Here is a 16,982-nt window from a genome sequence, read left to right as displayed (position 1 = left end):
GGTGGCCTTTCACCAGAAATTGGTGGGCTCTGAGGACACAGGAGGGTGCTCGGGCCACAGCGGACACCGCCTCGGCACCTCACCCACCTTGGGGCTCAGAGCTGAGGGGGGACACCCCAAAACGCTTTGGACAGAACCCACTGGCTGACCGAGCTCTATCATCAAGGGCAATCTCAAAACTGAAATTTCTTGAAGCAGACCTGAGGTCAGGTTTCTTACTATGGAACACTCAGACTTCCCTAGGAGAAGGCAGCTCCTCAGAGAAACCGAGTTTCCGGGGAGCTGAGTTTGGGATCACCCACCTGATCTCTTCGTTGATGGCGTCCAGCTGCTCCTGCAGCCTCACACTCTGAGTCTTGGCATCGGCCTGCCTGCTGGGCGACAGCTGAGTGGCCAGGCTGAAGAGGGTGACCCTGTCGCCCTCGCTGTCAGACACGCCCTCATCACTCTGGAACACCTCGGCCATGTCCCCCAGCACGCTGGCTTGCTGCGCACGCTCCCAGTCCTGCTCCTTCGCAGTCTGCACCTGGGCATGAGAGGACCACGTCTCGTTAGCAACATTCAGGGCAGCTCAAGTCTATCAGGAACTGAACCCAATTTTACTTGGAAGCCCTGACTCTGGAGAAATGTGGATAAACCAAAAAATGGAATCAGACTAAACAAATAAGTAAAGACAGCAAAACCCCACCTGGAAAAACTCAACTCGAAACTGAAAACACAACATAGAAAGAAAATACATGGGGATGCTATCCATCCCAAATACCACTAGGTGATTAGAGTCAGAATTTGTCATCTCCTGGACAAAGGGGTGCTGAAGACATCCTGCAGCTCTGAGCCACAAGGCTAGTTTACTAGTCATTAAAATAACCCAGGTGGGTGGGTCATCAATCAGAAAGAGAAAGAACACCTGATGCCCACCACTACAGCCTTCATTCTTTTTTAAATGAAAGGATTCAAAGGACAAACCCTTAACTGAAATTCCAGGATGACTGATCAAGCTTACCTCTTTATGTGTGGCACCTAATTCGAGCGTACGCATAACCACACTCTCAACTCAAATCAAAGGGCCCGAGTCACTGTGTGTTGCTGTGTGTATGTGCGTTAGTACACTCTTAGTGTATACTCACCCTCATACGTGGATACTGTAATAGAATACCGTTAACGTCTCTCACTGATCTTAACGTCAAGAAAATCTTGTTAACAGCTTTAAATTCTAAGCTTGAGCGAACAAAATGTTATCCTAAATAAATTCTATTACCCAGTTTTTCACTGCAAGTTGATATACAGAATATAATACAACTCGAGGCATTCATGCCAACTAATACTTTTTAACTGGGGGCTTTCCAGATGGCTCAGTGGTAAAGAATCCGCCTGCCAAAGCAAGAGGGCAGGATCGATCCCTGGGTCGGGAAGATTCCATGGAGTGGAATATGGCCACCCACTCCAGGATTCATGCCTGGGAAGCCCCATGAACAGAGGAGCGTGGTGGGCTACAGTCCACAGGGTTGCAGAGATTCAGACATGACTGAGCATGTACGCAGGCCATGCTTTTTAACCATATAAAACTCTGACTTCTTACAGAAAAAAAATGTATATACAAGGATTCAAGAAGCTCAAAAGTCAACTAGTTACATAAATAAGTGCATCACCCTCCAAACAAGGCAGCAAGTGTACAAATCCAGGACGGCTGGGGGGCTGGTACCTTCTCATCCAGGGCCTTGTGGTGCTCAAAGAGCAATCTCAGCGCCCTGAGCACCTCCACCTCGCTGGTCATGCTGGCTGGGGACTGTGCCTGCCGCTTGCCCGCCGTCAACTGGAAGGACGGCTGGTACCGGGAAACCAGGAACTCCAGGTGGTCCAGCAGCAGCTGCAGGGCGGGGCCAAAGGAGCACCTTTAACCTCCTGCTCGAATTCAGGCCCGATAACTCCTCTCAACCTCACGCTATAGCCAGAAATATGCTAAGGCACGTCGGAATCCCGCCAGTTCCGTCGAAATTTAGAGTGGACTTCCCCAGGGGCCCAGTAGTTAAGACTCCACACTTCTGCAGGGGTCACAGGTTTCAATCCCTGGTTGGGGAACTAAGATCCCTCACAAAGTGTAGTGTGGACAAAAATCTAAGTTAAGAGCACTCCCCCCTCAAATGTACTAAAATTACATTAAGTCTCATCATAAATTTGAAACAAGGTATGAGAACCACAAACTGATCCACCCAGGTCTGCTCAGTGGGAAGATGTGAAAAATGACTTGAAAATCAGACAGAGGTTAAGGACAGCAACACGGAGGCTAGCGGTGACCCACACGGGGCAAATGTCAACACGTGAGAATCCCCATTCTGACCCTGGTGTTGTTGATTTCAGCCTTGAGCACTGATATTTCTTCTTCTCGTCTCCGAAGATGCTCCCTAAGTATTTGTATGTTCTTCTCCTAAAAAACAAAGAAATGAGAAACTAAATGCAAACATAATTTAAAAAGACAGTGAGACTGTCAAGACTGGCTCTGTCAAGTCTCTCCAGGCTCCACATAAAGGCTCTCCTAGCCCCTCCAGAGAAGAGGGGGTCCACTGACCCCAAGACCACACAGACCACTATAATTCAGACCGGCCTTCAGCCTCCCCCTCGACCTGGCAGGCACACGGTAGGGGAGAACCCGGAATCCAAGCCTGCCTTCTCAAGGCCCAGGACATCTGAGAAGCTTTCCAAAAGATAAACCTAACAACAAAGTGGATAAAGAGATTCTTAAAGGACACACAGACCAGTGACCTAGAGCCACTGGGGAGAAGGAAGGAAAAAGGGAAGCCACCAGGCTTTGGAGTGTTCCTCTGGGAAAAAGGCAGATGGCACCCCAAGGCCATCTGTTAGCCTGACTCCACGGAAGCCACCCAGACATTCAATCCACTGGTTAAAATGTAAAATTGATGTTATATGTATTTTGCCACAATTTGCGTGCACACGGGGTCGTCCACGTGGTGAACTTGCTCAAGCTGACCACACGTTCTATTTTTCTTTGCAGAAATTAAAAAATCCTGGGCTACGTATCCCCTACTACACACTGAGTGTGCAGGACCAGGAACAGTGCCCAGCACTCGTGAGAGGCATGTAGTAGACATGTGTAGCTATGAGGGTGTATGTCAGACACGGAAGCAGTAGGTACCCGTGATTAAAATACTGGACACACTGCTCTGTGCTTTTGAAGATGGGAGACCTTAATGCGCTTAGCCTTTCTACTTCAAGGACTGACTCTCTAGCTGGATCCTAATGCCCCAGAGACTACTCCAGCCAGTATATGCTTTCTTTGGAAGAGGGAATCGTTAAGGGGCTTAGCATTTCTGCGTCAAGGACTGACTCAATAGCTCAGTCCACGTGCCCCAGTGATTCCTCCAGCCAGCGTTTCCCTTCTTGTGGGGTCCCCGCCCACCCTCCACGCAGCACCTGCACAGCGTCTTACAGGGTAAACTCTGGGGTCAACACTGCGGACTAAGGCCAAAACGCCCAGGCTGACAGGGCCCACAGCCCTGCTAATGAAATGAAACACAACCCCGACGCTTTGGCTGGTGAGGGCCAGTCCGACGGGCCCAGCTGCGGGCTGCTCTCACCTCAGGCCCCTCTCCTTCCAGGACTTGGGCGGAGGCCAAGTTCTTCCTTGTCTTGGCCTGTGCCTTGGGGTTGCAGCACTGGAATAACGCCCACAGGTGGGCCCTTCGGCGACCCATCCTCGCGGATGGGGGCAGCCCCCCACTCGGGGGCAACCGTTGTTTAACGGTAGGATACCTCGGCTCCCGAGCTAGCACCACCAATTTCTCACTACGACCACCACTATTCACACTACGACCACCGCTCTCACCCACACCGCTCTCACACACCACTCTCACACACACCGCTCTCACACTAGGACCACTGCTCTCACACTATGACCACCCGCACCGCTGTCTCAAGGAGAAATGGCACCAAGGCTCTGCCTCCAGCACGTCTCCCAGGAGCCCAGAACCGGAACCCGCTCAGTCACAAGGGGCTCCGTGGTAACGGGGGTGCTGGGCTCAGGCCCACCATCAAGGGTGCAGAGAGGGGGGAGGGGCTGCCAGAAAGACGACAGGGGAGTGTAGGGTGCGGGAGAAGGAAGGCTGTGCCCATGGCTCAGGCCCCCTGTGAAACATGACCCTGCAAGATACTGGGTCACAGTTGAACTGACCAGTATAAACTGCTTCAGAAACCACCACCCTTGGGAATGAGCACGTCTTCTAAGCGGGCTTCTCCCCCCTCTAACCCCCCAAACAAGCCTCCAGGGAGGCTACTGAAAGGCACCCCTGAAGTCAAGGCTGTCCCCAGATCCCACCCGGCTGAGGAGGACTCACCACGCTAGCTGCCCCTCACTCTCACCCTGAGCTCGGTCCTCCCTGTCAGACTCCCTCACTCGAGCTCAGCAAGGGCTTGACCAACCTCACTCTAGGCCCTTAAAATGAACCCACAGTGGGTACAGGGGTTCATTCAACCTGCCGTGAACTCACCCTCTAAACTTCCATCCTGGGCTGCCAGACAACTCTGCCTCATGGGGGTAGCGCGGTGGAGGTTCAAGGGTGTCCCTGCCATGAGCCGCGACAGCCAGCACCTCCCAGACCCCACCAGGTGCTCCCCACCCTCCGCCCCCGAGTCTCCCACCCCTCTCCTGGCACCACTCCCACCCTCGAGGCTCTCCACTCGCCAGGGCACAGGCCCCACTGCTCCTGGCTCAGCACGGACCTCTGCTGTCACTTGAGGGCCTCAAGTCCCCAGGGTGCTTGGGGTCCTATATCCACCCATCTCAGCGATTACACACTCTGGGAGAGACAGACTGCAGTTTGGGGTCCCGCCCGCAGTTCACCCTGAACACGTTCTGCTTTTGGCTTTATCTAGTGGAGTTCTCTGAGATGTGTTTTTAAAACCTCAACTGTTGCTTTCAAAAAGACCATAAACTCTCTGTGCTCAAGTTTAAGAATTAAATCTTCAGTTTCAACCTTAAAGTGAAACTGGAGGGAAGACTAAAAGCAGTCATTCTTTCAAACTGAAAAAGAAAACCCACATGTGACCATGTCCCAGAACACAGGTCACGTCACCCCTCCCTCCTCAGCCTTCTCCTCCACCACCAGCAGCCTGGCATCGCAAGGCCTGCCCTGGGCCGGCAGGGGCAAGGGAAGAGGGCAGGCCGGCTCCTCTGTCTCCAGGCCACGTGGGCCGCCTGCTCTACCTCCTTCCCAAGTTCATGTGGCACTGAAACAGCCCGGGCAAGCTGGGGGTTCTGATCAGAAACACAACCGTGGGTACCAAGCAAGGACCCCTGGTTCTTGTTTTCCCCGGTATCAAATAACCTTGATCAATACAATTGCTGGGCCTGTTACATGTGGCTTCAGATGACAGAAGACCCCCAGGGAGTTCCCACTTCCAGTGACAGACGCAAACAACTTGTAGGTCAGCCTACCAAGAGCTAGAAAAGTGAAATACAGTTTAAAAGAGGTCCTTAGGCAGCCACAATCTAAGATTTCAAACAAAAGGGAAGCCCAGTGAAGGAGCTGGAGACTGAGAGGGCCGCTCCTTCCCTCGGGGCATCTGAGCAAAGCCCACTCTGCGAAGAAAAGGCAGGGAAAAAGTCAAGCAGAGGGGGCTGGCTAACACAGCTCTGGACGGTTTCCTTGGGCTGGGAGACAAAAATTGGCGGGCAGGCCTGATGAGTCAGTCCGGATGTCAGAAAACGTACCCAATACTCTGCCCAAACCGGCTAAGCGCTGAGTATCAGTCACCTCGTGGTGTTCACGAGACAGTCGGTGGGCTTCAGAACATGCTGAGAAGGGAGGTACCCAAGGCTTCCAGATTGAGATTCTGGAAAGCTCCTCCCTGGGGTTGTGGGAGAAGGTAGGTGAAGGCTGCTGAGACTGAGCTTACAAGGACCCCCCAGCCTCAAGTCCCTCAGGCCCAGAGTGAACAGACAGCTCTGTCCCCACTGGAGGTCTGCATCAGAGGAAACTCTGGAGAAGGCAGCATCACTCAGAACCTCTAGGGTTTTCCAAACATAATGTCCAACAGGCAACCAAAAAAGCAAAAGAGGGTGTAACAACAAACAGGACCAAGAGAAAAGGAACTGAACCAGATCCAGAGGCATCAGATGTATATCAGCATATCAGAGTATGCTAGAGGTAACAGATGGAAACGTCACCAATTCGAAAATATACTGGACAAAAGGAAACATTTCTGAGAATCAAAACCGACTCTAGAACTTTACAATAACAGTGACTGAATGTAAGAACTCAGTCTCTGGGCTTAACATCAGATTGGACGTAGCTGAGGAGAGGATCAGTGAACTGAAAGATCAATCGTTTAAAATATATATATATATATAAGAGGGAAAAAGTATAAAATATATTGAAGGAGCCTGTCGTTACACTACGTTGTTAAAAACTATCAATGGGGACCCTCATGGTGGAGAAAAGACAGAAAGGGGACTAAGAAATGCCTCCAGGGGTTGAAACTAAAGAGCCTCTTAATGAAAGTGAAAGGGGAGAGTGAAAAAGCTGGCATAAAACTCAACATTCAAAACATGAAGATCATGGCATCCGGCCCCATCACTTCGTGGCAAATAAATGGGGAAAAATGGAAACAGTGACAAACTTTATTTTCTTGGGCTCCAAAATTACTGCAGATGGTGAAATTAAAAGATCCTTGCTCCTTGGAAGGAAAGTTACGACAAACCTAGACAGCATATTAAAAAGCAGAGACATAACTTTGCCAACAAAGATTCATTTAGTCAGAGCTATGGTTTTTCCAGTAGCCATGTATGGATGTGAGAGTTGGCCCATGAAGAAGGCTGAACGCCAAAGAATCAATGCTTCTGAACTGGGGAGTTGGAGAAGACTCTTGAGAGCCCCATGGACTGCTAGGAGATCCAATCAGTCAATCCTAACCCAAATCAGTCCTGAATATTCGTTGGAAAGACTGATGCTGAAGCTCCAATACTTTGGCCACCTGATGCGAAGGACTGACTCACTGGAAAAGAACGATGATGGGGAAGACTGAAGGCAGGAGGAGAAGGGGCCGACAGAGGATGAGCTGGTTGGATGGCATCACCGACTCGATGGACATGAGCTTGAGCAAGCTCCGGGAGTTGGTGATGGTGAGGGAAGCCTGGCATGCTGCAGTCCATGGGGTCGCAAGGGGTCAGACACTGAGCGACTGTACTGACTGACAAGGAGTTGGTTCAAGAATCAGACCAGTGACTCAAAAATGAAAACCATACATTAGTTTCAGCAACTCTGCAGGTGCCTAAAGCAAGAAGAAAGTGTTCCAGCACTCAGGAAAAAAGGTGTGGCTTTGAATAGCACAACAACACTGAGAGCTGACTTTCCCAGAACAAGGAAGTCAGAAGATCATGAACTGGCATCTGTAAAATGCTGAAAAGCAAATAACCCCCAACCTGGAATTCTACACCCAACAAAAACACTCTTCAAACGTGAAAGCAAAATAAAGACTTTTAGGGCAAATGGAAATGACACAACTCATCACCCACACACATGAACTAAAGAAAATATTAAGGCAGTGCTTTGGGAAAAAGAAAAGTAGTCTCTGACAGAAATATAAAAAACAAGTAAAGACCAACAGTGAGGTAACTGTGAGGGTGAATGTTAACTCTACAAAACAATGATGTTAACGCCAAAAATATATCTAACAGTTTAAAGGAGAACAGTGACAAGGAGGAAACAGCCATGTCAGGGAGGCGGTAAGAGTACTAAGTTAGGCTTGAATGTAAAACACACGCCATGTCTGCGAATGTGAACCCAACAACCTGGCAGAGGAGCCCAGAACTAGAGAAACACCTCATACTTCTCAAAGAAGGCAAGAGCAAAGAGCACAGACTAGGGGGGACAAATAGAAAACACACAGCAACTGGGTGTCTACACACTGAATATCAGCATTATAAACACAGCAAATACTCTCATGAAAAGATAAAGTGGCAAACTGATTCCAGTGAAAACTATACGCTCTTCACAGAGGCCCATGTTAAGATGGAAGGTGTTTTAGACAGGCGAAAGTAAAAGATACCCAGGCCAACCAGGACAGAAAACTGACGTGGCAACATCACTGTCAAATAGCGTCTAAAGAAAGAAGCATCTCTAGCGATAAACGGAGCATCTCATACTGATACAAGTGCAGTCTAGCAAGAAGATGAGGATTCTAAATTTGAGTGTACCTAATAACATCACCTCAAAATATCAATACATAAAAACTGACAGAAATAGAAAAGGAGTAACAGCCGAGTTCATAACCCCAGTGGGAGACATTAAAGGCACATCTCTCGTGGAACCGGGCCCCCTGGTACGTAGTCACCTGCAGCCATGTAGTACCTGAAATGCGGCTGGCTCTACAATGAGATGCGCTGCAAGCCTGAGACACACACTGGATATTAAAGACTTGGCGTGAAAAAAAGAATGTGAACTACGTCATTAGGGTTTATCATGTTGGTTACACACTGAAATGATAACATTTGGGGTGTGTTAATATAAAATGTATTACAGGTAATTTCACCTTCTTCTGCTTTTACTCAGCGTGGCTACCGGAGTCTGAATTACATGAGTGACAAGCCTGATGTAACTGATACACACGGAACATTGCGTTCCCACGGACACATGTTATTTTCAAGAGCCCAAGGAACATATAACAAAAAGAATATATACTGGGCCATTAGGAAAGCTCGAATTATTTCAAAGGACTGAAACAATGCAGGGTATACCTAGGGATTGCAATGGGCTGATGGTTTATGGGCCCTGAAACTTCACCCCGCACGTGGTGATGATCCTAGGAGGCAGGCACTCTGGGAGAGGTCAGGCCAGGAGGGAATGGGCTCCCATGCTGCGAGGACAGGGAGAAGCAGCAGGCAGTCTAGGAACCAGGAAACAGGCCTCACCAGACGTGGTACCTGCTGGTGATCTTGGGACTCCCCAGCCTCCAGGCCTACAAGAAACAACTTTCTGTTGTTTATCAGCTAGTCTACGGGTTTTGTAACAGTAGCCCAAAAGAGACAAAGACGGGGCTCTTCGATAGTGAAGGACAGGGAAGCCTGGCATGCTGCAGTTCATGGGTCACAAAGAGTCCGACACGACTTGATAAATGACCACCACCACCACCAGTTTATCTGAGTTAAGACTAAAACGGAACTCACGGCTTAAGCTACTTAGCCTGTTTAGCAGAGGCCAAAACGACTTGTATATTTTAAAGTATTTATCCAAAAGTGCCCCTTGGTAGCATTTTACAGCCTGTACCTAATAGTATCAATACTTCGAAAATAAATTTAATAGTTGATACTTCTAAAATATAATATTTCAAAATATTTTCCTGTAAGAGACTTAGAATAATTTCTCTGTAACTCTCCCTCTTTCCCTCTATTACAGGCACTGAACAATTTTGCGGAAAAATCAGTTTGGTGCTAGGAAGTCACAGGCAGGATACTTACCACTTTAAACATTAGTAGCAGGAACAGAAAAAGATTAGTTGTATATACTATATATTTATAGAGAATTATTTGCTGCCATTCATGCTGGAAGAGCAGAACATACCGTTTTCCTTATGGTCCTTTCATAAACAATGCTGATTCCTTTTGGTATTGTCCGGTGAAGGGGAAACACTGTTATCAGAAAATGAAGCTAAAATCATAAGTTAGATAGGATGCTATTATTCTATTTTAGTATGTTTCCGAATCAAGATTAGATAAACAACAGATGGGCTGCCTTCTGTGGCTGAAAAGAGAAATCATGGGTTTTTTGTTTGTTTTCTACACAAATAATTTTTTTAAAAATTCTACAAATGCCTCTACTGTGAACTTGACAGTCTTGGCTAAGCTGCTTCTCTTACCGTAACACATTTCTATTATTGAAACACAGGTTCTAGTATCAAAATTCCTCGGGACATAGATAGTTGGATTAGATGGATGAAAGAGAGAAAAACAAAGGGGGAAACGTTAGGAAAGGAAACATGTTCTTTTGAAAATCAATGTTTAAAAGACAAAATGATGATTCTAATACAGAATATAAAAACAATTCTTTTTAAACCTCAGGAATTATGTACTTGCAACAACAGAATAATGAAATTTTTCTTTCTGCATGGCATTCTAGTAAGAGGCTGAACTTTATTTTCTCATTTAATCTTCACAGCCACCTATGAGGTAGATATTACTGTATTTAACGTATTATTCCCTATATTTACATGAGGAAACAGAGACTCAAAATGTTACAGACGGGACTTTAAATCCCATGTTTTTAATAAATATGTTACATGTGAATGGCTTTCTAGAAATATCTTCAAACTTTGAAATGTTTAACTCTTTCATAAAGTGCTTTGAGCCTCTCAGAAGCCCCTAAACAAATAGAAGGAAATACTTTAAAAGGAAAAAAAACAAAAAAAACAAAACTAAGTACCTGGAAAATTACTGTTTCTTAAATAATACATAAGATGACACATATTCTAGGAATAAACTTCACTGATTTTAAACTGTAAAATATACATTATTCTGAAAGTTCAAGCTATAGTTCATGACCAACTCTTTTCAGACAATAAATATTACTTTCTCAAGAATTATTTAACACACATTTTTAAAAACTGTTCTTGCTAAAAACAGTTGGTGTAAAGCATTTTAAAATGCAACAGTGAATTCCTGTTTTCAGCAAGGACATTCATTTTAAATATTTTAAAATACTTTACACAAGCCCACTTTTCTTCAAATCAGGGACTTAAATACATGCAACTTACTTGAAACCCAACTGGGTATTTTGAAACAATGTGATCTACTACTGCAAACAATTTTCAAATGTTTGAAAGTTTCATTAATAAGAAATGACACTGATAGAAACCCCACCGATATTCACGTGAACATTTATTCAAATATTATGTTCTCCAAGACACCTGAGGAGGCTACTTCAAGGATAACATCATTGCTTAATACATTTTAAAAGCCTCTCATTAGGAATTATCCTCAAAACTTGACACGCATTCTTTGAGGCATGCTCAGTAACAGTAAATCGCATTCAATTATGTATGGATATTACTTCAAATAGGAATTCAATAGCTCTCGGCTCAGTTTACAAGTCTGTCTAACATTCCTCTCCAGTAAAATCCTGAAGGAAAACTAACACTGTAATTCTAGTGTCTGAGTTTCATTCACATGAGGCACCCAGAGCAGTCACATTCACAGAGAAATGAAGTAGAACAGTGGTTGCCGAAGGCCAGGAGACAGGGAGGAACGGAGAATCGCAGAGTTTCGGTTTGGAAAGATGAAGTGTCTCTTTCTTTCCTTCAAAGATACCATGACAGAGGATTTTTACAGGATGAAATACCGACTCTTTCAAAGAGCAGACAGCCCCTATTCATTGTAAAAACTGTTTCAAAGAACAGGCGGAAAAGACCTCACTTGATGACGCTGTTACATCCTTGACACCAGAAAGGAAAAATACGTGGCAAGAAAAGAAAAACTAGTACTGTCGCAGTCTGTATCTCTCATGAGTATAGGCACAAAAATCTTAAATGGAACATAGGAACTGGAATGTGAGATATGAACTTGGCCTTGCTTGCACCAACAGGATTTCTACAAAGAAGACATATGAGAATTTACACACAATTAGAGCTAGCAGGAGAGTTCAGCAGGGATGCTCAAGATAAGGTCAATATATAAAACTCAGTGGCATTCTTGGAGACCAGCAATAACCAACTGAAAAATGTAACAGAGAAAAGATCTCATTCACAATTGAAACAAACACTGTAAGGTACCTAGGAACAAATTAATGAATACACACATAAAGAAACAAAAAGATAGTAAAACTCAGTATCACAAAGACAGAAATTTCCCCTGCATTCAGTTAAAACCTAAAACAATTTCAACAAAATACAACCTGATTCTCATGAAGAAATTATTCTAAAATTCAAACAGAAGAGTGCCAGGAACAGTTAAAATAATTTTGAAGATGCATAAGGTAGAGGAAATGTGGGATTGAAACAAGGTTGTTCAAACAGAGCAGTAAATAAGGGAGCCTAAAAATGGAACTTGTATATTACAGTAATGCATTAGTATTTACATGGGCTATTTGATAAACGGTTGCACCATTTATATGAAAAACTAAAATTGTTACTCATAACATAGATAAAAATTAATTTCAAGAGATTAGAGTCGTGAATTAAAAGATCAAATAGAAAAAACTGCTGGAAAAAAACGGCAGACCATTTTCATGATTTTTAGAGGCAGGCAGGGATCTCTGAAACACAAAAGGCAAAGAAAACACAAAGTGAAAAGACAAGCTAGGGAGCAGGAGAAGATAATGCAAGTAACTGAAGAAGAATTAAAACAAGAATAACAACAAAAGGCAAATAACCTGACAGAGCAGAGGACAAAGGCAACAAATAGGCCAATCACAGAAGACAAACCCCAAACAGCCAATAAACATATGCAAACACCGAGGCACAAGGGAAATAAAAACAAAAATCAAGACAGGCTTGAGATACTGTCTCAAAGGTTGACAAAAACTCAAAAGCCTGAGAACACCAAGATGGGGTGCAATGGGGAATTCCAACTCTATACTGCCAGTGGAAATTAAAAGGACCACTTGAGCTGAAGATGCCTGTATATTAAAATGCCACGACTACACTTTTAGGTGTACACCCCATGAACATTCTTGGTGATGTACAAGGAACATAGGTATCACAATAGTAAACCACTTGGAACTCTATGTCCCTCAGCAAAAGAATGAGTAAAGGCATTAAAGTACATTTGTCCATTAAATCTCTCTACTGCAGTTACAATGAACAAGTTGGTGGTACACACACTGTCATGTATATTCTCAGTAACTTCAACATGGCATTTGCTAAAGTTTCGTACTGAATGGTTTAAAAAACAATTTATGTACACACGTGTGTGTGTAAATACCAGTAACAGCAGCAACAATAAATGAAAAAATGAGTAACAGGACTAACAGTCGAGCACTTCTTATACAGAAGGCACTCTTCTAACTGCATGCAGAGGAGACAGATTCTACTACTGTTTCTATCTAACACGATTTCTCTTTTATTACTATGAGATTCCATTACTCATTCTACAGATGAGCAATTGAAGTGGAAAGAGGTGAAGCTGATCAAAAACTATAAAACTAGTAAATAATAAGAGTGAGATATGAAGCCAGGATTCCTGACCCAGACTTTATACCTTAATAACTCCGTTAGTTATTATACCATTTTCTATTCTTTCTAGGATGTTGGAAATCCAACATTATTTCTGTAAGTTGGAAATTAAAACCATTTATAGAAGCTATGACTGTAAACAAATGAATACACACACAGATTTTTATATAGCTCAAACTGGTTCTAAAGATGCTAAAGATTCTTAGAAAAGTCGTAGTGTCACAACTACTCCAATTTACTGATTTACATGTTTGAGGTCTGGTATTTTTCAGATCATTATTTCAGAGCCAAACATTATTTCTTTTATAGTCCTAAGATAATATATATTTGGAATCCTAGAAACCTTACATGGAGAAGCACATGATGTAATTCAATCCTCTCTTTCTCTCTCATAGAGGCAAAATTTGATTACTTAGCTTCAGGCCTGAAAACTCATATTCAGAGTTTTTAATAAGCAATTCTATCAAGAAATGTACTAAAATTTCAATTATTCATTTTTTCTGGTCCCTTAATTACAGGTTTTTTAAAAGCCAGCAGCGAATATTTGTAATATTATAATATTATATTATATATAATATAAATGATGATGATATAATAATTAAAATGCAATTTTGTGTAGAATTATTTATACCACAAAATGAAAAAGGAGATGGCATTTTCAGTCATGAAGTATTTACAAGAATTGACTATGTGCTAATCACACACTCCTGTTTCCAGGAAAACTGGAACGTTTCTGAAAAATGTCTTTTCTTCTCAATCTACACATTCCCATTCTCAGTGCCATCATCTACTAACCTATAAAACATGCTTTGAAAAACATGTTCTTGCGTTTAAAGAGTTCACTGTCTACTAGGGGAAAGAGACAAGTAAACAGAAGTTATCTATAATGCATAAGTACTTTAATAAAGTAAGCAAGCCACTTAACATTTCTAAGCCTCAAATGAGACAGATGTTTAAGAACTCTAAATTACAGAGGGAACTGGAATAAATCATCTCTCAGGTCCTCTCTAGATCTAAAATTCTATGATTATCCGATCTCTTTAAATTAAAAGGTAAATCACAAAATATTCAGTATGCAAAAAAGAAAAACTAAGACCAACTAAGAGATGAAACTGTTTGTACAAATGCATTCGAATGTTTTCCAAAACTGTTAAAACTCCTGTTCTAAGTATCAGTAAAATTTCCACAGACACTGTCTTTTAATCAACATCTTCCCCTCAAACCTGCAGACTTCTAAGTAATCAACAAGCAACTATTTTGTGATATCAGAAGTAAACTGCTTAAAAGCCCATGACTTGGACTCAAGAAAGTGATCTTTTGAAAGGAAGATGTTAACAGAAACGAGTGTATCACATTCTTACCACAATAAATTTGTTCATTAACTTCACTTTAAAATTTTAAAGTTCAGGTTTTTCATGAAGAGTTAAAAAAAAAAAAACAAGCTAAGATGAGCTCTGTTCACTGTTAAATATTTTGAAATTTAGAACAAGGTTTCCCTAACCTGATATGGACATGGAATGTGATCTTCTCTGCAGCATTCTTGTATCCATGTTGTTTCCCAGATGCCATGGTAAGTTTGCTCATAAAAGTAGCATCCAATTACAACCCTGAGTGGTTCAAGATACAGAGTGCTGAAAACACTAATCCGGATCAGAAACTTCACCAGTTTATCCTGGTTTTCCTTTTCTAATGGAATCTCAACTCGCACTCTATTCAGGGATATAATGCCGGAGGCAACGGCACCCCACTCCAGTACTCTTGCCTGGAAAATCCCATGGATGGAGGAGTCTGGTGGGCTGCAGTCCTCGGGATCGTGAAGAGTCTGACACGACTGAGCAACTTCACTTTCATTTTTCACTTTTACTTGTCACTTTCATGCATTGGAGAAGGAAATGGCCACCCACTCCAGTGTTCTTGCCTGGAGAATCCCAGGGACAGGGGAGCCTGGTGGGCTGGTGTTTATGGGGTCGCACAGAGTTGGAGACGACTGAAGCGACTTAGCAGCAGCAGCAGCAAAAGGAGTGAAACCCCAACTACCACACACAGGCAGAGGGGTGCAAGAACAAAATACCTCAGGGCATCAACATCGCAGAGGCCAACAAAACACATGCCACTGATACCGTCACCTTCAATTTTATTCATCGCTGAGAGGATGACGGTCAGCGTTCCAGGGATGCCCCACGCACTGGCATGAAAGAGCAAGGCTTTCTTCTCGATAGCTTCACTACACCACTTTGGCACAGCTGCCAAGAACCACGTGATGGTAAGAATCACCCACCAAATGCTGGCAGCCATAGTGAAAAAAATAGAGTATCATAAAAAGCATGATACAGGCTTTGTTATGAGATCCTTGAGTCACTGTGGAAGCCTTATACTGTGCAGGGCTGGATGCACTGGAAGCGACACGGTCCTCAAGCAAAAACCCAATAAAGAAAATTAATGACACCATCATGTAGCAGACGGCATACATTATAATGGGGCTTTCAGGATAATGGAAACTTATCACATCAATCAAAAATCAATAGATGTGTATATTCCATTATTTTAACTATTATTTGCCTGATTTTGTAACTGCCATTTGTCTGGGGTTCATCTTTGGTTTCTCATTGTTGGATATTTGTTTTAATCTCACTTAATGCCATAACAAACCACTTGTGGAATCTTTGTTTCTGACCAGAGATCAAGTCCTGAACCTCTGGAGTAGGAGCACTGACTCCGAGACCCTAGACTACCAGAGAATAGCCGTAGGGAGTATCAAATAGTGAGAATCACACACAGGAAACGACTTGAACACAAGATCCAGCATCGCCCAACCACCAGCAGCACCCTGTGCAGGACGCCTCAGCTAAACAACAAACAAAACACAAGTACAAACTCAATCATCAGCAGATAGGATTACCACCTCACTCAGCCTTACCCAGGAGAGGAAACACAAACAAACAGAAACTCAGCACAAATCTCACTCTACACAAAGCTTACACAACCACTGGACCAGCCTTAGGAGGGCAGAAACCAAAAGAAAGAATTCAACCTTCTTCAATGAAAGAATTCAACTTCGCTTGAAGCCTGGGAAAAGGAGACTTCAAACACAACAAGTTCAGAAAAAATTATGAAAAGGCAGAGAAATACTACACAGATGAAGGAGCAAACCAGAAACACAGAATTCCAAATAAATGAAGAGGAAATAGACAAACTACCTGAAAAACAGTTCAGAATAAGGATAGTAAAGAGAATCAAAAACCTTGAAAACAAAACGGAGAAAATGCAAGAATCAATTAACAAAACCTAGAAGAATTAAAAGAAAGAAAATAACCGAGGATAGTCTCGGAGACCTCTGGGACAACAGCAAAGGCACCAACATTCAAATTAGAGGGGCCCCAGAAGAATGAGAAAAAAAGAAAGGGTATGAGAAAAATTTTGAGAGATTATAGTTCAAAACTTCCCCAACGTGGAAAAGGAAACAGTCAATCAAGTCCAAGAGGCTCACAGAGTCCCATACAGGATCCACGCAAGGAGAAACACGCCAAGACACACACTAATCGAAGTAACAAAGACTAAACACAAAGAAAGAATATTCAAAGCAGCAAGGGAGAAGCCACAAGTAACATCCAAGGGAAACCCCATACACTTGACAGCTATCTTTCAGCAGAAACTCTGCAGGCCAGAAGGGAATGGTAGGATATATCTCAAGTACTGAAAGGGAAAAATCTACAACCAAGATTATTGTACCTGGAAAGGATCTCATTCAAAAGTGATGGAGAAATAAAAAGCTTTTCAGACAAGCAAAAGTTAAGAGAATTCAGTAC

At 43.4% G+C, this 16,982-nt stretch overlaps 1 protein-coding gene across 1 annotated transcript; it reads right to left on the bottom strand.

Annotated features, from left to right (window-relative positions):
* Positions 1-229: 229 nt before the first annotated feature.
* Positions 230-15,688, bottom strand: LOC138429712 (frizzled-3-like; the record flags this gene model as incomplete). The annotated part of the gene is given in 6 exon segments (XM_069571442.1): positions 230-526; positions 1,703-1,867; positions 3,594-3,671; positions 14,678-14,908; positions 15,190-15,480; positions 15,482-15,688. Coding segments are annotated over 6 exon segments (1,269 nt in total), but the record flags the coding sequence as incomplete, so codon positions are not given.
* Positions 15,689-16,982: the final 1,294 nt, after the last annotated feature.

The sequence above is a fragment of the Ovis canadensis genome, chromosome 24 (genome assembly GCF_042477335.2).
Source record: "Ovis canadensis isolate MfBH-ARS-UI-01 breed Bighorn chromosome 24, ARS-UI_OviCan_v2, whole genome shotgun sequence".
In the NCBI taxonomy this organism is placed as follows: Eukaryota; Metazoa; Chordata; class Mammalia; order Artiodactyla; family Bovidae; genus Ovis; species Ovis canadensis.
Note: the sequence above shows the minus strand (reverse complement) of the source record. Positions and strands in the feature narration are given on the sequence as shown.